The following is a 22,495-nucleotide window of genomic DNA, read 5'->3' as shown; positions in this document are numbered from 1 at the left end:
TTCCCCGGAAGCATGTCTGCGATCTCCTTTAGAGACAGGATGGGAAGTTTGGTAAGTCAGGTTCGGGGACAGAATAGAGTCACTACTCTTCTGTGCTGAAAGGAGCCACTTGAGGAGGTTCAGTGATCCAACAAGGATGCCCCCTGGGCATCTTCCAGGTGGGGCGTTTCAGACATGTAATGGAGGCCTTTGGCAAACCCAGGGTGACATCTCTGGACAGGCTGGTTGTGTTTATTATTTTATATTGCGTGAATAATTGACCCTGATTGATTTCATCATATAAATACAACACAAAAAAATAATGTTCACTTAAGATGACTGAAACCAAAATGATACCAGAGGCAAATGATGGTGATGACTAATAATGTGGAGTGTACTTTGGATAAAAGTGCAAGTCTTAAAAAAATATACATTTTTATTTTATAAAATATTGTAACAGCCAAAATAATAAGGATTTTTGGCCTCTTTAGATGCCATTAATTAATAAGAAAAAATAAGTTTTGCTATTATTCTTAGAGTCCTCAGGGACCTCATAACGTCCTGTTATCCATGTTCTCCTGTTCAGAGTGACTGCACATGTAAGGCTGGCTACAAAGGCAACGGGCAGGTCTGCGAGGCTGTGAACCAGTGTGTGTCTGCAGATGGAGGCTGTCACTACTTTGTGAGTAGCACAAAACATATAAAAAATAAATCCATTACTGTTTTCTGATTACGAAAAGACAGACAGTAAACAGAGCATTTTAGTGAGGATTTAACCATGTGAGGCCGAACGTTCCTTTTCTCATAAAATAATGGTGCTGGCTCTCACTGCTGTATTGCATCACTTCCTGTTCCTATTACAGTGCTCAGTGGTGTTTTTGTATAGCTGATTAATTTTAAATGGATAAAATAGAATATAATAGAATAGAATGCCTTTATTGTAATACAGAATGTATAATTTAATTCAATTCAATTCAATTCAATTTTATTTATATAGCGCCAAATCACAACAAGCAGTTGCCTTAAGCTGCTTTGTATTGTGGGTAAAGACCCTCCAATAATAAAGAGAAAACCCAACAGTCAAACCGACCCCCTATGAGCAGCACTTGGTGACAGTGGGAAGGAAAAACTCCCTTTAACAGGAAGAAACCTCCAGCAGAACCAGGCTCAGGGAGGGGGGGGGGTCATCTGCTGGGGGGGGGGAGGGGGGGGGGGGGCAGAGATTAATAACAATTAATGATTAAATGCAGAGTGGAGTATAAACAGAGTAAATAAGGTGAATGAAAAGAAACAGTGCATCATGGGAACCCCCCCCAGCAGCCTAGGCCTATAGCAGCATAACTAAGGGAGGGTTCAGGGTCACCTGATCCAGCCCTAACTATAAGCTTTATCATAAAGGAAGTTTTAAGCCTAATCTTAAAAATAGAGAGGGTGTCTGTCTCCTGAATCCAGTGAATGAATGAAGGTTTTATTGCCATGTGGGTGAACAGGTTCACACATTGGAAATTGCAATTAACAGAGCACACTTCCAAGAATACAACAAACACAAACACAACACGGGGGGACAGGTGTCCTGAGGTTATGCAGCACACTTGCAGCGCTACCTTACAGTTCCCCGAAAAAGAAAACCAACACACTTCATGGGGTAGTTAGGTTAAAAAAAGTCATGTGGTTACAGTGCTCTGGTACAGGGTCCAAAAAAAACCACCTTAGCAAAGCATATTTGCACATTTAAAGTCAGGATAGTAATATGGTGGGTGAGGTCAGGTCAGGAGGGGATGCAGACGGAGACGAGAGGGTGGGGGCATGTGGAGCCAGATGCCAGCTCCTAGCCAAAACAGTTCGCTGATAGTGATGGAATTTCATCGGCGGCCGTGGTGCACCAGATCCAGCTTCACAAATCACAAAGCGGAGTGGGGGGGAAGAGCGACTGTCAACAATAGTCCTGGAGAGATATGATTGCCAGCCCAAGGCCGGCAGGGGAGCCGAATCCTGATTAATGCAGATGTTGTCTGGAACAGGCTGCTTGTTTTTTTTTTTTCCAACAGCCTTCAGTCTCACTGGAACCATTCAGTAATCCAATATTCCAAATTCATTAGTTACCGTCCTCACTGTGCAGAACCGAACCTTATCTCCAGATCGAACCCCTCTCGCCTGCGAGCACGTTAACTTTACGGCTCAGGTCCACCAGGCTTTGAGTCTGAGTCTGTACGGCTCTGGACAGGCCGTCCACCTGGGTCGGCAGCCTCTGCAGATGTCGAACTGCCGCCCAGATTTTCTTGATTCCCGGTAAATCAGGTATCCTCCGAGCCCAAACAGAAAAGATACCGCTACCAAAAGGCCGAATATTGTAGGCGTCTTCCACGTCTTCAACCTCAAGGGCCGAGAAGCACACAGGTCTCCACGAGCTCCAAGAGTCGATGACGTATCCAACCGGGTCTGTTCCACTCGGACACACAGGCTCCCCTTTCCCCGATCTCATAGTGGAAAAAATTCGATCAATGATGGTGAAGGCCCAGTTTGCCAGATCTATGTTGCTCTCAATCTTATTCTTATTCGGACAGTGTGTGAGAGACGCTCTCAAAGCAAGCAGCAAGCAGAGAGATGGGGAGGGCAGGGAGAGAGAGGATAGTGCGACCGTCTCCGACAAGAGCAGGAAGAGGAGAAAATTGGATGGAGGTCCACTCTTATTCGGTGCCATGTAGTAGAAAGTCACACTTTCTAAAATATAAAATAGAACTTCTAAAAATATAGAGCAAATAAAACAGAATATATAAAAATATATACATTGTAAAAAAAAAAGTGTCTACATATAATAATGAAGATGGTGAGTATTGCACTTGGTGAATGAATATTGGATATTGCACAACATAGGAGTGATAGATATTGTTCAGTATGAATAATATAATGTTGCACAGAGATGTGGGTATCACACAGTTAGAGTGGGTGAGTGTGTGAGTTCAGGGTGGTGATTAATGACTTGTTTCATAGAGTAACTCTTTGTCTCATTGTAGCCTTGGAGGCCAGGCTCAATGAATTGGAGAACCAGCTCCGCACTGCACAAGAACAAACTCTGATTATTGGCGACTCTGTTTTGAGAAACGTGAAGCTAGAGACGCCAATAACCATAGTTGATTGTATTCCAGGGGCCAGAGCAGGCGACATAGAAGGAAATCTGAAAGTGCTGGCTACCGCTAAACGTAGATTTTGTAAAATAATAATTCACATTGGCAGCAATGACACCTGATTACACCAACTGGAGTTCACTAAAGTTATTGTTGAATTGGTGTGAAACTTTGCAAAAACATGACTCTGTAATTTTCTCTGGGCCCCTCTCCAATCGGACCAGGAGTGACATGCTTAGCCGCATGTTCTCCTTGAATACCTTTTAATTTCAATGCACATATTAAACAAATATGTAGGACCGCTTTTTTGCATTTGTGCAATATTTCTAAAATTAGAAACATCCTTCCTCAGACTGATGCTGAAAAGCTAATTCATGCATTTATTACTTCTAGGCTGGACTATTGTAATTCATTATTATCAGGCTGTCCTAAAAGCTCCCTGAAAAGCCTTCAGCTGATCCAAAATGCTGCAGCTAGAGTACTGACAGGGACTAGAAAGAGAGAGCAGATTTCTCCCATATTGGCTTCTCTTCATTGGCTCCCTGTTAAATCTAGAATAGAATTTAAAATCCTTCTCCTCTCATACAAGGTCTTGAATAATCAGGCCCCATCTTATCTCAAAGACCTCATAGTCCCATATCACCCCAACAGAGCACTTCGCTCTCAGACTGCTGGCTTACTTGTGGTTCCTCGGATACTTAAGAGTAGAATGGGAGGCAGAGCCTTCAGCTTTCAGGCGCCTCTTCTGTGGAACCAGCTTCCAGCTTGGATTCAGGAGACAGACACCCTCTCTATTTTTAAGATTAGGCTTAAAACTTTCCTTTATGATCAAGCTTATAGTTAGGGCTGGATCAGGTGAGCCTGAACCCTCCCTTAGTTATGCTGCTATAGGCCTAGGCTGCTGGGGGGCTCCCATGATGCACCTCTACTGTAAATGTCCACTAGATGACTCTGATGAATGAACCAACTAATTATTCCTCAGGATTCATACATCAGTCTAATCCCCTAAACACAAACCAATCAGAGTCTGTAATTACTTACTGTGAAGTAACTGTTGGTGTGTTCAGGCCAGCTGCCGCCTGCTGTCATCTCAGTGGATGTGTGTCTGTGATGAAGGATATGTTGGAAATGGACAGATGTGTTACGGCACAGTTGAACAGGTGAGTGATGACCACATTTATTCAGCAGGGTTGTATCTTTGCTTCCAGCCTGACTTTGTTTCCTGGTGATTTCAGGAGCTGAGGGTTCTGCCTGAGGCTTCAGACTTCTTCACGTGGACAACTGTGAGTCTCTCACATGTAATAAATCCACCAATCAGCTACATGGTTACATAAGTGCACCCAAAGGAGGGATATATTGTGATATATTGGGATATTGTGTGTAGCAACCCCAGCTGTATGGTGTATTTGTGACGGTGATTAAGTAATGCTGCATGAATCCATTTGTAGTGCTTTATACATTCACCTAGCAAACAAATGCATAGACATGTACAGTGATGAATATTGTCAGTGATATTAGCCTCACACAGGGCACCAAATAATATGTGGGGACTAATGCTTTACACGCAGCATTACCTTGTCTCATTAATGTGGGGGCTTCAGGTGTGTTTATTTAGCCTTTGGGACACCACCTTCAAATGAAGAAAAGCTGATTACATCATTAACCTGATCTCAGATGATTAGTCCTTAATTCAGGGGATTAAAATGAACAATTACAAGTTCAGTTTACGGTACAGGAGTGGATTCACCTTTGGCCTTCCTGGTGGGTCCTCCATGTGTAGCAGCAGCTATTTTACAAACTCAGATATTTTTCATTCAGCTGTTTGTGTTTCTGTGTTCCCATCAGGACTCCGGTCTGTCTCAGTCTCTGTCCGATCAGAACGTCACCCTCCTGGTTCCATCCTCAGAGGCCATCAGCAAAATGTCCCCAGAAGAAAAAAACTTCTGGACCTCGAAGGGAAATCTGCCAAGTCTCATCAGGTTCCAAACCCGCACGACTCAAAGCTGTCGTCATTTTGTTTCTGGTGGATTTATATGAATGCGTGTAACAGCTGTGTCCCCTGTGTGACAGAAATCACATGATCCTCGGTAACTACCCCATATCCAGCCTGAGCAACTCTTCGTCTGTGACCTCCCTTCTTGGAACAACACTTCCTGTTTCAACTAACGATGAGGTACAGATCAGAGGAGGATTTCTGCACACAAGACCACATCACACACTATTATGATCTGCTTTCTTTATGGAGCACAGTGTTCAAGCTCAGATGTTTCACACACAAATCCTCACATTATGGCTGCTGACATTTCTCAGACCTGATCTAACTGATTTAGGCTTCTTCCTGTGTCCACATGCTTATAATTTTATAGATCAAGTTTCAGATCATCAGGTAATCTTATAGAAATGTAACCTCTGTGAGCCAAAGACTGCTCTGAATACCCAGCTTCATGTAAACAAGCACTGCTGCTCCTCAGTAGGTTTCCAGAAGCTGGCCAATCAGAAGAACTTGGTGTGTCTTAAAGGGACAGAAGCCAAATGATGAACTGTGGGGGGGTGTTGTATAAAGGGCCAGTGTACGAAAATGTAAAGATGTGGAACTAAGAATGTCCTCTTTAAGTGTTAAGGTGTAAGCTTGGTACTTTTCTCTCTTTATCAAATCCTAATAAATAACTTTTAAAATAAAGTTCTGTGAGTCTGGCTCAGGAATGATCTGCTGCTCATGTTCATGTTTGTTCAGATCACATCTATTGGTGGAGCTCCCATCAGCACTTCAAACATTGCAGCTACGAATGGACTGATCCATCTCATCAGTAAGGTAAAACTCAAAGACACACACACTGATCACCATTTCTTGGTATCTCTGACTGATTTCACCTTTTTTCTGTTTTGATCTTCAAGGTTTTGGTTCCTAACAGAGCGCTGAGTGAAGGTCTGCTGGCCACGCTCGCTCTCAGGCCTGAGTTCTCGCTCTTCAGATCATATCTCATCGTACGACCTCTCAAACACACTCACACGCTGCGCGTACGTGTCGCACACCTTTTCCTTAAGTGTGCTATCTCTGCTGTTTTTAGGATTACAACCTGACCAATGAGATTGAACAGGCCAACGAGTTCACCATCTTTGCTCCAACCGATGCCGCCATCATGGAGTACCTGAAGAAAATGGCAGCAACTGCCCTGGTACAGATTAGACTTCAGTTTGTCTGCAGGTTCATTTGAAAATGGACTGAGAATTTTGGAATTAAGAGTTAACTGATTTCTTTTTAACTGGCTAAATTATGATACATTTAAAATTAATAAACCCAGTTTTAAAGACAACCATAGTAAATACAGAACAAAACTCTGTAATTACATTTTCACTCTGTGCTCAAGTTAATATTTCCTGTAAAAGGTTGTGCTTTTATTTTGGTACTGAGCAGGATGTGAATACGACTCGTTACCACACGGTGGTGTCACAGCGTCTGTTAAAGACCGACCTGCAGCTTGGAGGTTACAAAGAGACGATGCTCGGTTTCTCCTTCCAGATCGGCATCTTCCCACGAGACGGAAAGGTCTCATCATTGAATATCATATATCTGATCACCTGATTATCTAACAAAGTGACACAAACCACTGACTCTGTGTTTTCCTCTTGCAGCTGTTTGTGAATGATGCCCAGATAAACTCCTCCAGCATCCTGAGCAGTAAAGGAGTGATTCACGGCCTGTCAGCTGTTCTTCAGATTAACAGAAACCGCTGTGATGAGCTCAAGTACGAGAAAGTTATGGTAAGCTCCTCTGCTCCGAGTCCAGCCTACTTAAGTGCTTCCAAAGCTCAGCGAGGCTTACAGGGAACAGTTCAATGGAGAATAAAGCTCATGATGAATATTAACGTTTTCTTTCTGCTCCAAAGGGGAACTGTGTCGCCTGTTTATTCCACCAAAACAAAATCTGCCCTAATGACACCATCCCAGATGTAAGTTTTCTGACTTTAAAGTGTACATCGTATTAATCTTTCAAAGCTTAGAAATAAAACTGTGATTGAAAAAGGAAATAACCATTTATAACCAACAGGGGGCTCTAAACAAACCTTTATACCAATAACTGCAGGTAATGTGTAAAATCACTTTGTTTGCAGATGATTCGATTTTATATTTAAGTTATGAAAGAAAGTTCTCCACAAAGAAACAAATTCACTACAGTTTGTCCAAATTATTAGGATACAATATTAACTGAGAGAAGCTCTAGAGAGGACGTCAGTGATTTCATGGCCTCCCAGTTATCACTAAACACTTCCTGTATGCACTTTGGTGCCAGTTACAGGTAATAGCCACGTCTTATCTCAGTTAACTGTGAAAGTCACATCACAACAGGTCTGTGACTGGAAAAATGTAGCCGAGCAAAAACGAACAAAGCAGGTATTTCAAATATAAATATAATTATGCCTAAAAAGTAAATGTAAAGCAGGAATCTGTGGAACCGTGGCATGGCTGCATCATTTCCTCTGTATTTCATATCTGACTTTATTTATTCTGCACCCTAAATGAACCAAATCATCTGCGTGGGAAGTGAGAGTTTTCACTGCTTTATGATGACTTCACATGGATAACTGATTATACTCGTGTCTGCTGGGATACACTGTATGATATTAAGTTGTTTGAACTCAAACACATGATAGACCATCAAAAAGTACAGTCTACTCAGCATTAATAAGTAATGTTCACATTCTAGGCAATTTTAAGTAATATGAACTCAGCATTTTTAAGTGGAATCAAAATCTGGGTTTACTGTGTAGTTTGATGTGTTAAATTGTGTTTGTTGGGTCTTCACTGTGTGATGCAGTTTGCAGCATGTATTGAAGAAAATGCTGGAAGCATTTAGCAGATTAATAATAAGCACATGTGCACAGCCTGGTTAATGAGACACTGAAGTAAGAAGTTCCCATTTTGTTTCGTGCAGAAGTCGGTGAGGAGAACAAGGAAATGCATGTTCAGCCGGATCTTTGAGGGGGAGCGGCTGCTGAACATCGGCTGCAGAGCCACCTGCCTCCAGAAGAAGATCGTACGTCTCCTGCTGCCTCCTTCAGGGTAACCACCTTTGACTGCAACATGGCAGATTCATAATCTTTGTGTTTTCAGGAGCGGCGGTGCTGTGGAGGCTTTTTTGGGGAGCACTGTGAGGCATGTCCCGGTCCGAAGGGCCAGCCCTGCTTCGGTAACGGAGCATGTTCGGATGGGACAAACGGAACCGGAGTGTGTCGGTGTAACGAAGGCTTCAACGGGACGGCCTGCGAAACCTGCCAGAGCGGCAAATATGGAGTTCACTGTGACCAAGGTTCAGTACGCTCATTACTCAGCACATTACCTGAGAGCTTCATCTTCACCCTCATCCTCAGCATCGCATGTTTCTGTGCAGAGTGTGAATGTAAAAATGGACGCTGTAGCGAGGGCCTGAAAGGTGACGGGACCTGCGAGTGTGAGATAGGCTGGAGAGGAATCCACTGTGACCAAAGTGAGTCTGAAGGCGTAAAACAGAGAATACAGTTTCTGTTTTAGAAGAGATCAATAGTTTCAATAGTAGTAATATTTATTTATAATAAGTTTAACTACGTGAGAAAAAGACTCCAGTCATTCAACAAGAAAAAATACTCTCCAAATCTACATTATCAGACTATTTATTTTTTTGGTCATTTCTGATTTTATTTTGTCCTTGAATAAAACTCATTCTGCCAGATTGTAACTGCTGTCTCAACTATCCCACCTTTCATGCATTGATGCTCCTCGTTTCTTGTCTGTGTCGTCGCAGAGATAGAAGCCAAAGCTGATGAAGTGTGTGGCTCGGTGAAATGTCACAGCAGTGCAAAGTAAGTCCGCACAGGTTTAACCGTGTCCTCATTCAGGGGGGTGCCTGCAGGATGTTTGAGGGTTTGTGCTTCCTGTTAAACTTGCAGCTGTGTGACCAGACCGTCCGGCCCTCAGTGCCTCTGTGCTGCCGGCTTTAAGGGAAACGGGACTTTCTGTCAAGGTAAAAGCACGAGAGCTGCAGGTGAATGACCTGAGATTTCTGTGAACCACGAAGTTTACTGAATGCTTTGTGTTGCATGCAGCCGTAGATCCGTGCTCGGTGGATAACGGCGGCTGCAGTCTGTATGCGGTCTGTAAGAGGACTCAACCCGGCCGCAGAGACTGCGTCTGTAACAGCGGCTACTCAGGCGATGGACTCGTGTGTGTTGGTAAACTCACCTGACACACCTGTATCACATCTGCTCTTCTTTGGTACAGTTAGTGTAATGAGTCAAACAGGAAAGTCAACACAAATCATTTTAGATACAGATTAAAATTAAAATCAAAAGTAGCTGAAAGGAATTTTAAATCAGCCCAATGAGGATTACAGGTGACATGAAAGTTGTGCAACAAGCAAAATCCTGAAAGCATCAGCAGGAAAACCAGTAATACTGCAGGAACCTGCATACGTGATAGTAATCGGATTAGTACTCATTTAGTACTTATTCTGACTGCAAGAAAAGCCAGAGTTTTCTGCAGTAATGCAAAATGATTAAGCTTATTTCAAAAGTACAGTGAAATTGAACAAATATACCGATGCAAAATATTCCAGAGGTTGTGTTCAAGTGCTGCAGATGTTTTTTGGCTTCTCCACAGAGATCAATCCCTGCCTGGAAGGAAACGGGGGTTGCCATGCCAACGCAGACTGCATTCATGTGGGACCAAACAAAGTAAAGCTAGCCCCCCCGCTGCAGTCTGACTGTGGGTTTAAACACACTCTGCTGACACTGAATGTGCTCTTTTTGGCAGACTTCCTGTGTCTGCAGGGAATTTTACTCTGGAGATGGACAGAACTGCAACATCATCAACTTGTGCCGAAAGGTGAGTTCATCTTGACTTTGACTGCTTTTAAGCTCCACATGGAAATTTGAGTGATTTAGATTCATAAAGAATGACTGTCAGAATATTCCACTAATAATCACACAAACAGCTCAGAATGGGGTTTCTATACTAAACTGGTGGAAGACTGTGAGGCACAGCATGCAGTTAGGTCCTTCAGTTTTTGGACAGTGACGTTTTTGTCACTTTGAGGATACCCCATCATCTGTCTGACATGGAGGAGGCAGCGTGATGGCTGCAGCAGAGCCGGGTTTATTGATGATGTCACTGATCAGAGCTCCACAGAGCCAAAGCAGCCCAGGAGGTTCTCAGGGCAAAGAACCGGGACGTTCTTCAGCGGCTGCGTCAGTCACCTGATCTCAGACCAGCAGCTTCACAGTTATTAAATACACAACTAAAGGCAGAGACCCACAAACATGCAGCAGCTGAAGGTGCTGCAGTGAAGACCTGCAGAGCCTCTCAGGAGGAAACAGCATGTGGTGATGACCGTGGTTCTTCAGAGTTTCATCAAGTATTAAAAACAATATTTAAGCTTCTGTTAGTTTGTCCCATTAATTTGAACATGCTGGCCTGTGGTGTGGACCTAAAAGTGCTTAGAGCAGAACCATCCAGCAGTCCCTCAGCATAAAGCCAAAGAACTGTTGATTAATGTGAACTTAATGCATATGATACCTGAAATTACAGTAGCGCCTGTATAACGACGCATGACAGCAGACACCTGTTTCTTGGATGGGTGTTCTGGAACATACTTTCATTGTATACTTGTGTACAATGATAATAAAGTTGAATCTAATCTAATCTAAATTGAGTGTAAGGTGCCATCAGGTGACTGATGTGAGCATTTGGTGCTCTGAAAACAAATAAACTAAATTATTGCAGGAATGCCAAAGGTAATGAATACAGAAGTACTTCAGAAACATGCTGCTGGGTCTGTGCTGGACTCTGCCAGGTATGTGCCAGGTTGGTGACCCAGGTGTGCCGCAGGGTGCCTCAGAACATTTCCTGTCTCCTCCCCCATGCTCTCCTACCTACAGCCAATAAAGGCTAAAAATACCAAACACGAAGCTAAAAAGCTGAAGTGTTTCCATTCTGCAGCTGCTGCTTGGTCTAACAAATCTGAAGGTGAGCGAGGCTTTTTGTGTAAATGTGGCCATTTGTTCTGACCTGTCTAACCTGTCGCTGCTGCTGCGCCCAGAACAATGGCGGCTGTCACCGGTCTGCCCGGTGCAACATGACAGGTCCGGGTGTTCGCAGCTGCATGTGCAAGCAAGATTTCATTGGAGATGGCATCACCTGCAAAGGCACTGTGGCGAGGGTGAGCAGCAGGAACACAATGAAAGCTGTTGGCGCAGGGCTCCCCACTAACTGCTGTCTCTTTACAGGAAATAGAGAGGAATCGATTCACAGACTTTTACTTTGGCCTGATGGTGAGTGACGCTCCCACTGTCGTCCCTGCTGGCAGAATCAGGTTAACTGACGGGAACTCTGTTTTCAGATGGTGGAGATTTCCCTGCACGGCCGTGGCCCATTCACTGTCTTTGTTCCAAACCCCGAGGCCTTCAGGACCAACACTTCCCGTCAGGTCAGGCCTTTGATGTGAACAAACCCTCATTTTTATCCTTACCGTCAGTTAGAACATGTTTGTATTTTTGCCTGTTTAGATGAGACAGATGTCAAGATACAGAGAACAATACGCTGACGTCCTGCGCAGCCACATCATCATGTGCCACACTCTGCTGCCCGCTGACCTGAGCCGACCGCGAAACCTCACGTCCCTGTCCGGACTTGTGCTGACCACTGGCTTCACCCAGGTGACCCCTCAGAGGGCAGAGGCGGGCCTCGTTAATCGATATTTTAAAAGCCTGCCAATTAAATGAATCTTATCCGATACTTCATTGGGATAAAACAGCATTCTTCAGGTGCTTTATTGATGACAGGGTGTGTTTGGCTTATTTTCAGGGCTCAATCTTCATCAACCAGGCAAACGTGACAAAGAGCGATGACCTCAGCATTAATGGGATCATCCATGAAATCAGCAGGATTCTGTATCCTCCAGACATGGACAAAGAAAAATTCATACTCATCCCTGTGAGTACTGATCAATCAGCCAGCCATCCTAAAGAGAAACTAATGAATTCATTATGTAGCATTTATTATCCTGTAAGGCCAGTGACCATTATTAATCACTCACAGACTGCTGGACAGTTTGATAAATTCATAAAAGATTGTTTTCCTGTTAACAGTGACATGAGAATGAATCATCTTTACCAGCTGTGTAATTATTTCATGATTATAAAGATGAGCTGGCTATTTGTGTAAAGTTGGATGTAAGGAGGGGAAGCTGGTGTGTGCGTGGGCTGGCATCACAGCGTGTTTTACTTCCTGTTTGCTGATTTTTCTCATTTTTACTCAGTGAAAAGCTTCAAATCTGAAGCAATGATGGTGCTTCTGATTCTTCTGTCACTATGACCTGAGACTTAATGCAATGTAGAATTCATAAAGTAATCATTTCATATTAAACATATAAATATGTGAGCAGCTGTTGGTTGTGTCGTTTTTCTGCAGGATTCCCCTCAGCTGAACCTGACTGACGTGGCTGCACGTCATGGTTATCGAACCTTCTACAAACTGCTGGAGGTGAGACAGTAAAACTCTGAGGCTGCAGGTTCTTTGCCCTGCAGTATGAAGCACTTTAAAGTGACTGTGGCTGGGAGCTGGTGCTCTGATAATAAATATCACACTCAGAACAAACACCTAACATGATCACATTTGTGTAGTAAAAATTAAATCAGGCCCTGCAACCTGTTCAGGTGTACCACGCCTTCACCTAATGACTGTTGGGAGAGGCTCCACCCACTCGAAACATGGATGGAATGAAATCATGTCCTGTTAACCAGTTTTTTCCCGTGGGGGATGATCTCATGTGTTTCAGGACACAGGTGTAATGGACCTGGTGAATGATGTCGCGTACCAGCCAGTGACGGTCTTCCTGCCCTCAGACGGTGTTCTGGCATCTCTGCCGCAGGAACAGAAGGCCTTCCTGTTCCACCAACGCAATCGAGCCCAGCTGGTGGAGTACCTGAAGTATCACATCCTGCAGGGCCAGAAGGTAAAACTTATTTAAAGGGCACTCTTACAGAGCCAAGCCAATTTTATTTATAAAGCACTTTAAAAACAGCAAGCACTGACCAAAGAAACAGGACACAAGAATAGTGCCTATAAAAAGGTAACACCCAAGATAAAAGCAGCAATAAAATACATAAAATAACTAGATAAAAATAAACAAAAAATAAGTACACAAAGACTAAAATCAACATCACAAGCCTGGTCAAAAGCCAGGTGAAATAAGTTGGTCTTAAGAAGAGATTACAAGTGGCCAGTCTAAGAGGCCTGTCTAATGTGCAATGGCAGCGAGTTCCACAGTTTAGGAGCCGCCACAGCAAAGGCTCTGCCCCCCCCCCCCCCCCCCCCCCCCCAAACTGCACATCCAAAAGCAGTTTGTCAGCTGACCTGAGTGAGTGGGAAGGGGAGTATAGGTGCAGTAACTCAGAGCAACAGGACTGTCCAAAGAGTGGGCAAAATGAGTCTAATTAGCTTTGATTTGATACCCGAGATCAAAGTTTGGTGCAGTGCTGTTTGGATAGAGCTACTCCATAAATGAAGGTAGTAGTTTAATGTGTTTAATCGCAGGTTTACGCTGAAGGATTGATCTACCTGGACTCGGCTCGCACTCTGCAGGGTTCACCGCTCTCCTTCTCCTGCGGAGGGACAGACAGCATTGTGAGTACAGAAGTAAGAGAAGTCTAAGAGAGAAACGTGGACTCCTAATGAGTACCTGTTCTTTGAACAGGGAGAAATCTTCATCAATGATGGAAAGTGTCGGATCGTTCGGCGACACCTCATCTTCAAAGCGGGGATCGCCTACGGCATCAACTGCCTGCTGACTCCTCCCAGCCTCGGAGGACGCTGTGATGAGCAACAAACCTTTGACCTTCCGGTAAATCCTCAGTTCACTTTCCAAGATACACCTGATGCTACCTGGAACAAGCAGATGCAGTGATTGGTTCTAACTGTTTGCACACCTTTTGTTTGCTTTGTCAGTCAGAAAGGAGAGCACACGTTCGGTGATTGGTCGACTCTGAGTTTGTGTCCTCACCCGTTAACCCGAGGCTTAAATGGTGGAATAAGTTCAGTAAATGTAAAGGTGTGATATCTGGCCTGGTCTGGGTGGCTCTCCTCAAAAACTGAGGGAACTAGCTGTGAAATGACTTTAGATTTAGGAGCGGGTTCTAACTGAGAAACAGTAAAAATGGGGTGTGTGCTGCTTTGGGACTGAATCTCAGCTGTGTGGGTTGTTTGTCTGCTTTTCTGTGTATTCACAGTGGGTCTGGAGGTCACAGTGTTTGTTGGCCCAGTTTAAGCTGCTGTATTCAGATTCAAGTGTGCTTTTCTTTTGATGGCCCATAAGAAAATTCCACTGCTGCTGCTGTCCCTTTACTGTCCTTTGAGTTCCCCTGAGAAGATCATCTCACTTTGAAGAGTCACTGCATGAAAGAAATGGGGTGGTAAAGAGTCCACAACCAGAGAGGGGACAGGTCTGATCTGGTTTCTCTTCTTCTTTGGTAGGCAAACTGTGGAGCGTGCAGCTCTTCTGCCACTCGCTGTCCTGCAGGAGCCATCAGGAAGGTCTGAGTCCATCTTTTATCAATCATAGTGAGTGTGTGGCGCTGAGCTTTGCGGCAAACATCTCTGTTGTTTTGTGTTCAGGAGGTTCAGAAGTGCGACCTGCCCACCATTCACTTTGCCAAAAACACCGGCTGCCGCCCCGTCTGCACCATCACCATCTGGCAGCCAAAGTGTTGCCGTGGTTACTATGGCCGAGACTGTCTGGGTGAGATGATGTCAGCATCTATGGTTCTGATTCACGGCCCAGCGCCTCAAACACAGAGATTCCTCAGCATAATGATTTTTTATCAGTATTTACAAACATTTCTGAGGCTTACATGATAAAAACTAAAAATGTGAATCATTTCTTCACGTTCACCACATAAACCAGTGACTCCGCCCTCTGAGGCCTCTGAGGTCTGAGTCATCGCTCTAAATGTTGGAAAAGCTCCAAAAGAAGTTTTCTAGAAAAACTGTGAACAGTGTGTCAGTTAGAACGATTATTGTTCCTCGATCGTCAAGAACTGGGAGAACCAATGAAAACAAAGATGCAGTCAGAGTTAGGGTTAGCGGGGTCGTCAGAGGCACATCACACTGACATCAGTTTATAAATGAGCAGGTTAAATCGTTGATTGATTGATTGACACATTCAGCTGCTGATGCCACCCCCACTCCCACCCCCCTGTCCAGTCTGTCCGGGGGGAGTCGGCTCTCTCTGCAATAACCGTGGGAAATGTGATGACGGTCACCTTGGTAACGGCACCTGTACCTGCGATGCCGGTTTCAGAGGCACGGCCTGTGAGCTGTGCAGTGATGGATTCTATGGACCCACCTGTAAAGGTGAGTAGTAGGCGGGGCTTTCTCTGTGGTGTCTGATTGTAACATTCGTGTCATCCTAACCCGTCTGTTTTTCAGCCTGTAACTGCTCAGAGCATGGCTCATGTGATGACGGATGGAGAGGTACGGGTTTGTGCTTCTGTGAGGCTGGATGGACCGGAGACCGGTGTGACATCCAGCAGAGTGAGTTCATTTCATTAATGGGCTGTGACTGAATTTAATAAAGCTGATCATTCCTAATGATGCTCACCAGCTCTCACCGTGGGTCAGACGGTACCCTGAGAATGAAAGAGCTCAAAATGTGTCTCATAAACCAGACTGGAAAGCTTTAATAATTTTGAAATAAGGAGATATTCCTGCCATTTTATTCCTGTCTTTCTGAGTGGACTGCTGAAACCAAAACAAGGAGACCAGACCTTACAAAGAAAGTGAGACAGGTATAACGTGGCTCTTGGCCCCTGCTGCTCCTCCACATTCAAAGGAGCCAGTTGAGGTGGTTCAGCATCTGACTATGCTTCCTGGCACCTCCTGGATGAGGCATGTCCAACCGGGAGGAGGCCCCGGAGCAGACCCAGGACACGCTGGAGAGGTTATGTCTCTCTGGCCTGGGAATGTCTCAGTGTACCCCTGGATGAGCTGGACGAGGTGGCTGGGGAGAGGGAGGTTTAAGCTTCTCTGCTTAGGCTGCTGCCCCCACGACCCGACTCCAGATAAATTGAAGAAAATGGATAGATGGATATTCAAAATATATACAAATGGAAAAGCTGGACAGAGAAGCTCACAGAGATTGACTGATGGTCTCATCAGGGACTGATCAGCTGTCACTGTATGCTGATGATGCACAGGTGTTCCTCACAATAAAGCTCTCAGGCTCTCCACAGTCCCTGCTGGACTGGATCACAAACGTTCTTCATCCAAACTCATTTTCGTCTCTCTGCATCCAGATGTTATCTGGCCAGCGCACTAGGCCACATGTCTGGATCCTTTTGACTCTCAGCTCTGCTCTTATAAATAGTTGCCATCACTTAAGAACCATTTCAAGCTAATTCTGTCTTTTCCTTGTTTTTAGTCCTTACCTGTTCTACACCAACGCACCTGTAATGGATCTAATACTGCCGTCCCACCAGCAGATGCTCTAACCTGCTCACACAGATGGTGCAGCTTCAGTGTGTCTGTCCCACACAATGATGATGTTTCTGTGTCTCCTCCAGCTGAGGTGCCTCAGTGTTCTCCACCCTGCTCTCCAAAAGCTGTCTGTAAGGAAAACAACACCTGTGTGTGCCGGCCCTTTCATGAGGGAGATGGATTCACCTGCACAGGTAACAGGTGGACCGCTGGGAAGCAGCATCTTTCTCTTTTTAAGGGTTGTAGGTGAATCTGTCGATCTGTCCCTGCAGTGGTAGACGTCTGTCAGATCTGGAATGGTGGCTGTGCTAAAGGGGCCAAATGCTCACAGAAAGGAGGGAAGGTGAGCTGCACCTGTCCCAAAGGTCACACTGGAGATGGGTTCACCTGCCTGCCCATTGACCCCTGTGCATCTGGAGACAACGGAGGCTGCCACGAACACGCCACCTGCACCATGACGGCTCCGGTAAGGACAACAGAGGACCTTGTCTCTAAGACTGCACCATGAGGTCCTCACTTCTTCTCACCTGTAAAATGTGTATGTGAACAGGGGAGGAGGAAGTGCAGCTGTAAGGACAACTACATCGGAGACGGAGTGACCTGTGAGGTCAAACAGCTGCCCATCAGCCGCTGTCTGCAAAACAACGGCCAGTGTCACCTGGACGCCAAATGCACCGACCTCCACTTTGAAGGTACGCGTTCACAACCCTGAGGTGGAGACTCACTGGACGATGAGCCAATGAGCTGGAGTGTTTTGTGCAGGCCAGGACGACAAATAAGCTATAATACTTCTGCCAGGTCCATTTTTACTGCTCTGTCACTTATTTCCAGTAATTTTATACATGTAAGTGCTTCTAAGCTGCATACATGTTTTAACTCTCTGCATCTTTAACTGCTCTCTGCTTAAAAAGCTAGAAACACAAAGATATGTGTGTGCAGGTTCACACACACCTTTTCCACTCGTGACTTCAGTTTGATATGTGCAGGTTTTCAAACAAGAAATGGTTTTGAACTTTCAAGTTCAAAACCATTTCTTGTTCCTTCAAAGTGCATCTAAATCAGGGCTCTTCAACTCCAGGCCTTGAGAGCCCCTGTCCTGCAGGTTTTAGATGTGTCCCTGATTCAACACGCCTGAATCAAATATAGAAGTCATTAGCAGGACTCTGGAGAACTTGACTGCATACTGAGGAGGTAATTCAGCCATTTGACTCAGGTGTGTTAGATCAGGGACACATCTAAAACCTGCAGGACAGGGGTCCTCAAGGCCTGGAGTTGAAGAGCCCTGATCTAAATGGTACTTTCAGTGATAACCTTGAAATGATGAATTCCTCACTCAGGATTTCTGCTGATTTGGTTGTGTTGTCTTTGTCTCTGTTGTGTGTTGTTGTGTAGATGCAATGCTTGGTGTGTTCCACTATCGTTCCAAGAAAGGTCAGTACAAACTGAACTACACGGCAGCTCAGCAGGCTTGCGCTGCAGAGGAAGGCCGCTTGGCCACATACACTCAGCTAGCCTATGCTCAGCAGGTCAGTGAATGCATCACAGCAGCCTCCTATAGAACCTACTGCGGGCTCACGGCGCTCCACTGAAACCTGCCGGCTGTGTTTGGCTCTGCAGGGCGGGCTGAACATGTGTGCTGCCGGCTGGTTGGACCAGGCCCGGGTGGCGTACCCCACCACCTACTCCAACCCCAACTGCGGCTTTGGACACGTGGGCATCGTGGACTACGGCATCCGCAAAAACCTGAGCGAGACCTGGGACACCTTCTGTTACAGGTTGAAGGGTGAGGGAGGAAGATGATGTTTGGCTTCATGCAGGCGGCCCTCACTAACATATAAATACCCGAGATATTTGTTTGCAGATGTTATTTGTCAAATTTCTTTAATGGACATGTTTATCCACATATGCGGACATCATGATGAGGTAATGTTCATTTCATCTAAAATAGGATTTACGTTTGTAAATGATGACATCAGTAAAATGTTGATGTCTGTGGGGGGGGGGTCAGCTCAGACTGAAACCACAGACCGTGGTCAGAAACAGGATGTCAGCGTATCGATTATGATCAGTCGCTGTGTTCTTTGTCTCAGAGGTGAAGTGTGAGTGTAAAGCAGGTTATGTTGGGGACGGATTCAGCTGCACTGGAAACCTGCTGCAGGTCCTGAGATCCACACCGACCTTCTCAAACTTCCTCACTGTGAGTCTGACATCACATCCAGTCTCAGCACGATCAGATCAATTGGATCATGCTGATAATTAATCTTCACAGATAAAAACACATCTTTCCCTCTGCAGCAAATTCTGAACTGCTCCCTGGCGTCTGAGTCGGGGAAGCAGTTTGTGCAGCGTCTCAGTAACCTGACGGTGCAGTCCACTCTGTTCGTACCTGACAACAGTGGCCTGCCTGGCAACCAGGTGAGTCACATGCAAACGTCCTGGAACTTTAGCACACATACAGTTAGTTTTGCAGGTGTGTCTCACCTGTGTGTCCCCACAGACTCTGTCTCTGAGGGACATCGAGTTCCACCTGTCGGAGGGTCGGGCTTTCCCTCTGAGCCAGCTGAAGAATGGCAGTCGCATCAGAACTCGAGTCGGCAGTCTGACCGTCCTCGGAGTCGCTGACCAGCTCAATCCCTCGGCTCTGGTCAGAACCAAACCTGCACTAACTTCAGTGCCTTCGCACACCTCTGTCCTCCTGTTCACTGTATCAGAGTCCTCAGGATGCCTGCTTTGTGTCAAAGCTCCTCTGTATCTATATCATATGTATCTGACAATCAAATAAAATATGTCCAAATCACAACATTCAAATCATCTCTCAAAGCAAGTCCTGCATTAAAGCTCACTGAAGGTTTAGAACAAAGTTTGTGTGACGTTTTCATTAAGTTTGGAACTGCTTTCATCCTCTCAGTCTTCCCGTTACATCAATGACCGTTTTGTCACTGACTCGGACATCCTGGCTGCAAACGGCATCATCCACGTTCTCCAGGCGCCTCTGAAAGCCCCGTCTCCTCATCCACAGGTGAGTTGGGCCTTCCTCCATCATCAGCCAGAGTACCTAGGCTTTTCATCTTATCTGACCTCTGAGCTCGTCTCCGATTGGCTCTGCAGATGCATGCGGCACACAAAGCGGGGATGGGTATCGGCGTGGTGCTGCTGATGGCTTTGATGGGTGGAGCCATTTTCGTGGGGTACCGCTTCTACAGCCACAGCACTAAACCCTTCCAGTTCCACTACTTCAAGGTCAGACTCTGAACATGTCTTATTATTACACTGATACAACTAAGAGAGCCCACAGACTTCAGCATGAGCACACAGTGAGACATGCTCTAATGTAACACTGTTTCTAATGTAACGCTGATGTTTCTCATGTTGTTGCTTTTGTATCACTGCTGTTAGTGTTGTGGAAGCTGCTGCTGGTGTGGACATCTGTCATTAGCATTATAGAACAAACTTTCTTCACCACAGTTTCATTTAGTAATGAAACATTTTCATCAAACATTCCTACTTTGTGAGAGCTTTTATTTTGAAGAGTTACTCCTGGTGTTGGGTTGTGGTTACCCTGACAGGAGGATGACGGGGAGGAAGAAGCTCCACCTGCAAACTGCAGCCGCAGCATCTGTAACCCGGTTTATGAAGCGGCTCCCGAAGCTGCCGAGTCTGGCGAGCCTGCAGTCACAGTGAGTCAGCAGCACGTGGTGGGAATGAAACATCTGAAACAACAGCTACAGCTCCAACACTAATAACTGGTGAAGTCTGCAGTGAGATGATTACTGAGCAGGTCAGCAGCTGTAAAGTTACACTGTGTTTGCAGGTGGACGACAAACATGAGGTGGAGAATGCAGGTAGTTACGACCTGCTGCAGATCAGCTGAGAGGGAGGTTCCTGCTGGAACCCTCAGTGATGTTTATATACCTCTGTGGACTCAAAGGTCTGCAGCCAGCTTCAGTTCCTGTGCCGCTGAGTCCCGTTTCAGGCTTTTCTTTGTGAGGACTGAAAGACTCCTTCACCTCTTGGTGCAGAGAAAGGCTCCCAAACATCCCCACCAGAGACAGAACGCAGTTTTCCACTTCCTCACATTTATCAAATGATTCTTGTCTAAATACATTTTACTGCAAAATGTTTCAATGAACAGATATTAAACACCCCATGAATGAATAATAAAGCCAAACTGAACAAGAAATGTGACACATGAACTCATTTCATTATGAAAGCTCTGATCCACCTCAGACTGTGTGTGTGGTGTGTGTGTGTGGGGGGGGGGGGGGGGGGGGGGGGGGGGGTGAATGATCTGTAACCAGGTTTCTGTAAGGCAGAATAAATCAATATAAATAAGCTTGCAAGACATAAATCACAACACTAAAACAAAGTACAATAATAAGAGTAAGGTGGGAAAAAACCAATTGAGCAAACACAAGCCCAAAAAAATGAGTTTTTAGCTGTTTTTTAAAAGACACCATCAAATCCACAGTTCTTATACACAAGGGGACAGAGTCCCAGAGTCGGGGAGCTACTGCAGCAAAAGCTCTGTCTCCTTTAGCTTTCAGCCTTGTGTGAAGTACGGCCAATAGGCCTTCATCACATGACCTCAGAGACCTGGGGGGAATGAACGGATGCAAGAGTTCACTGATATAAGTGAGGACCAGAATCTTGAACTGGACTCTGAAACTAATGGGTAGCCAGTGCAGCTGGATCAGTAACGGTGTGACGTGAGAATACTTAGAAGATGTTGTCAGAAGCCTCGCAGCAGCATTCTGAACAACCTGGAGACGCTCCAGGGAGTTTTTGTTAAGACAAGTAAATAAAGCATTACAATAATCCAGATGTGAGAAAATGAATGCATGGATAGCAATCTCAAGTTCAGAACATGACACAATGGGACTTAACTTAGCAAGGTTCTGTAAATTATAGAAACAGCAGTGAACCAGAGAGTTGACGTGGGTATCTAAAGAGAACGCAGAGTCCAAGGTTACACCAAGGTTCCTGATGGAAGACTTAGCAAATGTGCCAAGAGGACCAAGAGCTTCCATTATCCTCGGTATAAATCTATCAGGGGCACTAACAAATATGTTGATCAATTATTAAATCATTTACTAATAGGGACTTGGAAGAGAGAGACCTAATGTTTAATAATCCACATTTAACTGTTTTATTCTTTGGTGCAGTTGATGAAGCTGTATGATTTATTGTTTTTGAATTTTTATGCTTAAATAGCTTTTTGCTGATTTTAGCTTTGTTTTTTGGTGGTCTGGGAGCAGGCACCGACTCTATGGGGATGGGGTTTTGGGGGGATGGCAGGAGGAGAGAAGCTGCAGAGAGGCGTGTAAGACTGCAACTCTGCTTCCTGGTCTCTACCCTGGGTAGTCAGGTTTTAGGAGGGTTAATAAATTTGGGCCCATTTAAGCATCATTTAAATTGCACAGCCCACCTGAGTGTTGCTGTCCATCCCATTATGACCTGTGGACCATCTCCCGATGGCTGCTTCCATCAGGATAACACACAGAGTTCAGATCATCTCGAAGTGGTTTCTTGAACATTACAGTGTGTTCACTGCACTCAGAGCCTCCACAGTCCAACAGTACACCTTTGGTGGAACAGGACACACACTCAGAACAAAAGTGTGAAAGTGAATGAAGGTCCACCGTGTGTGTGTGTTTGTGTGTCAGTAAATCAGTGTGTCTGCAGAGTCTGAGTCAGAGGTCTGCTGGTATTCCCAAACACACTGAGAATTCTCTCAGCGCTCCGAACTCTCCAAATATCAGCGAGGAGTCCAGCTCAGGATCGATGCTTCCTTTGCTTTCATGTGTTTCTGCATCCTTTGCATTTTTAAAAGGCTGATTTCTTGCTGCCACCCACCATAAATGCAGAGAATGACTGCGTTCCTATAATCT

At 45.1% G+C, this 22,495-nt stretch overlaps 1 protein-coding gene across 1 annotated transcript in view; it reads left to right on the top strand.

Moving 5' to 3' along the window:
- stab2 (stabilin 2) overlaps window positions 1-20,779 on the top strand; it is a 36,209-nt gene extending 15,430 nt beyond the window's left edge. The window contains 44 exon segments of the mRNA XM_030720608.1: window positions 566-661; window positions 4,172-4,264; window positions 4,340-4,387; window positions 4,950-5,083; window positions 5,175-5,277; window positions 5,839-5,916; window positions 6,000-6,089; window positions 6,173-6,280; window positions 6,520-6,651; window positions 6,738-6,866; window positions 6,992-7,054; window positions 8,038-8,139; window positions 8,217-8,412; window positions 8,494-8,589; window positions 8,884-8,941; window positions 9,029-9,102; window positions 9,185-9,310; window positions 9,738-9,811; window positions 9,891-9,962; window positions 11,176-11,295; window positions 11,363-11,407; window positions 11,476-11,562; window positions 11,642-11,791; window positions 11,940-12,068; window positions 12,546-12,617; window positions 12,913-13,089; window positions 13,671-13,760; window positions 13,831-13,977; window positions 14,607-14,666; window positions 14,748-14,871; window positions 15,336-15,485; window positions 15,561-15,665; window positions 16,694-16,801; window positions 16,880-17,073; window positions 17,158-17,299; window positions 18,000-18,133; window positions 18,225-18,390; window positions 18,698-18,804; window positions 18,903-19,022; window positions 19,105-19,251; window positions 19,516-19,626; window positions 19,716-19,847; window positions 20,174-20,284; window positions 20,419-20,779. Of these exon segments, the coding sequence (XP_030576468.1) occupies window positions 566-661; window positions 4,172-4,264; window positions 4,340-4,387; window positions 4,950-5,083; window positions 5,175-5,277; window positions 5,839-5,916; window positions 6,000-6,089; window positions 6,173-6,280; window positions 6,520-6,651; window positions 6,738-6,866; window positions 6,992-7,054; window positions 8,038-8,139; window positions 8,217-8,412; window positions 8,494-8,589; window positions 8,884-8,941; window positions 9,029-9,102; window positions 9,185-9,310; window positions 9,738-9,811; window positions 9,891-9,962; window positions 11,176-11,295; window positions 11,363-11,407; window positions 11,476-11,562; window positions 11,642-11,791; window positions 11,940-12,068; window positions 12,546-12,617; window positions 12,913-13,089; window positions 13,671-13,760; window positions 13,831-13,977; window positions 14,607-14,666; window positions 14,748-14,871; window positions 15,336-15,485; window positions 15,561-15,665; window positions 16,694-16,801; window positions 16,880-17,073; window positions 17,158-17,299; window positions 18,000-18,133; window positions 18,225-18,390; window positions 18,698-18,804; window positions 18,903-19,022; window positions 19,105-19,251; window positions 19,516-19,626; window positions 19,716-19,847; window positions 20,174-20,284; window positions 20,419-20,478 (4,860 nt within the window). The 3' untranslated portion in view covers window positions 20,479-20,779.
- The last annotated feature ends 1,716 nt before the right edge of the window (window positions 20,780-22,495 follow it).

The sequence above is a fragment of the Archocentrus centrarchus genome, chromosome 23 (genome assembly GCF_007364275.1).
Source record: "Archocentrus centrarchus isolate MPI-CPG fArcCen1 chromosome 23, fArcCen1, whole genome shotgun sequence".
NCBI lineage: Eukaryota > Metazoa > Chordata > Actinopteri > Cichliformes > Cichlidae > Archocentrus > Archocentrus centrarchus.
Note: the sequence above shows the minus strand (reverse complement) of the source record. Positions and strands in the feature narration are given on the sequence as shown.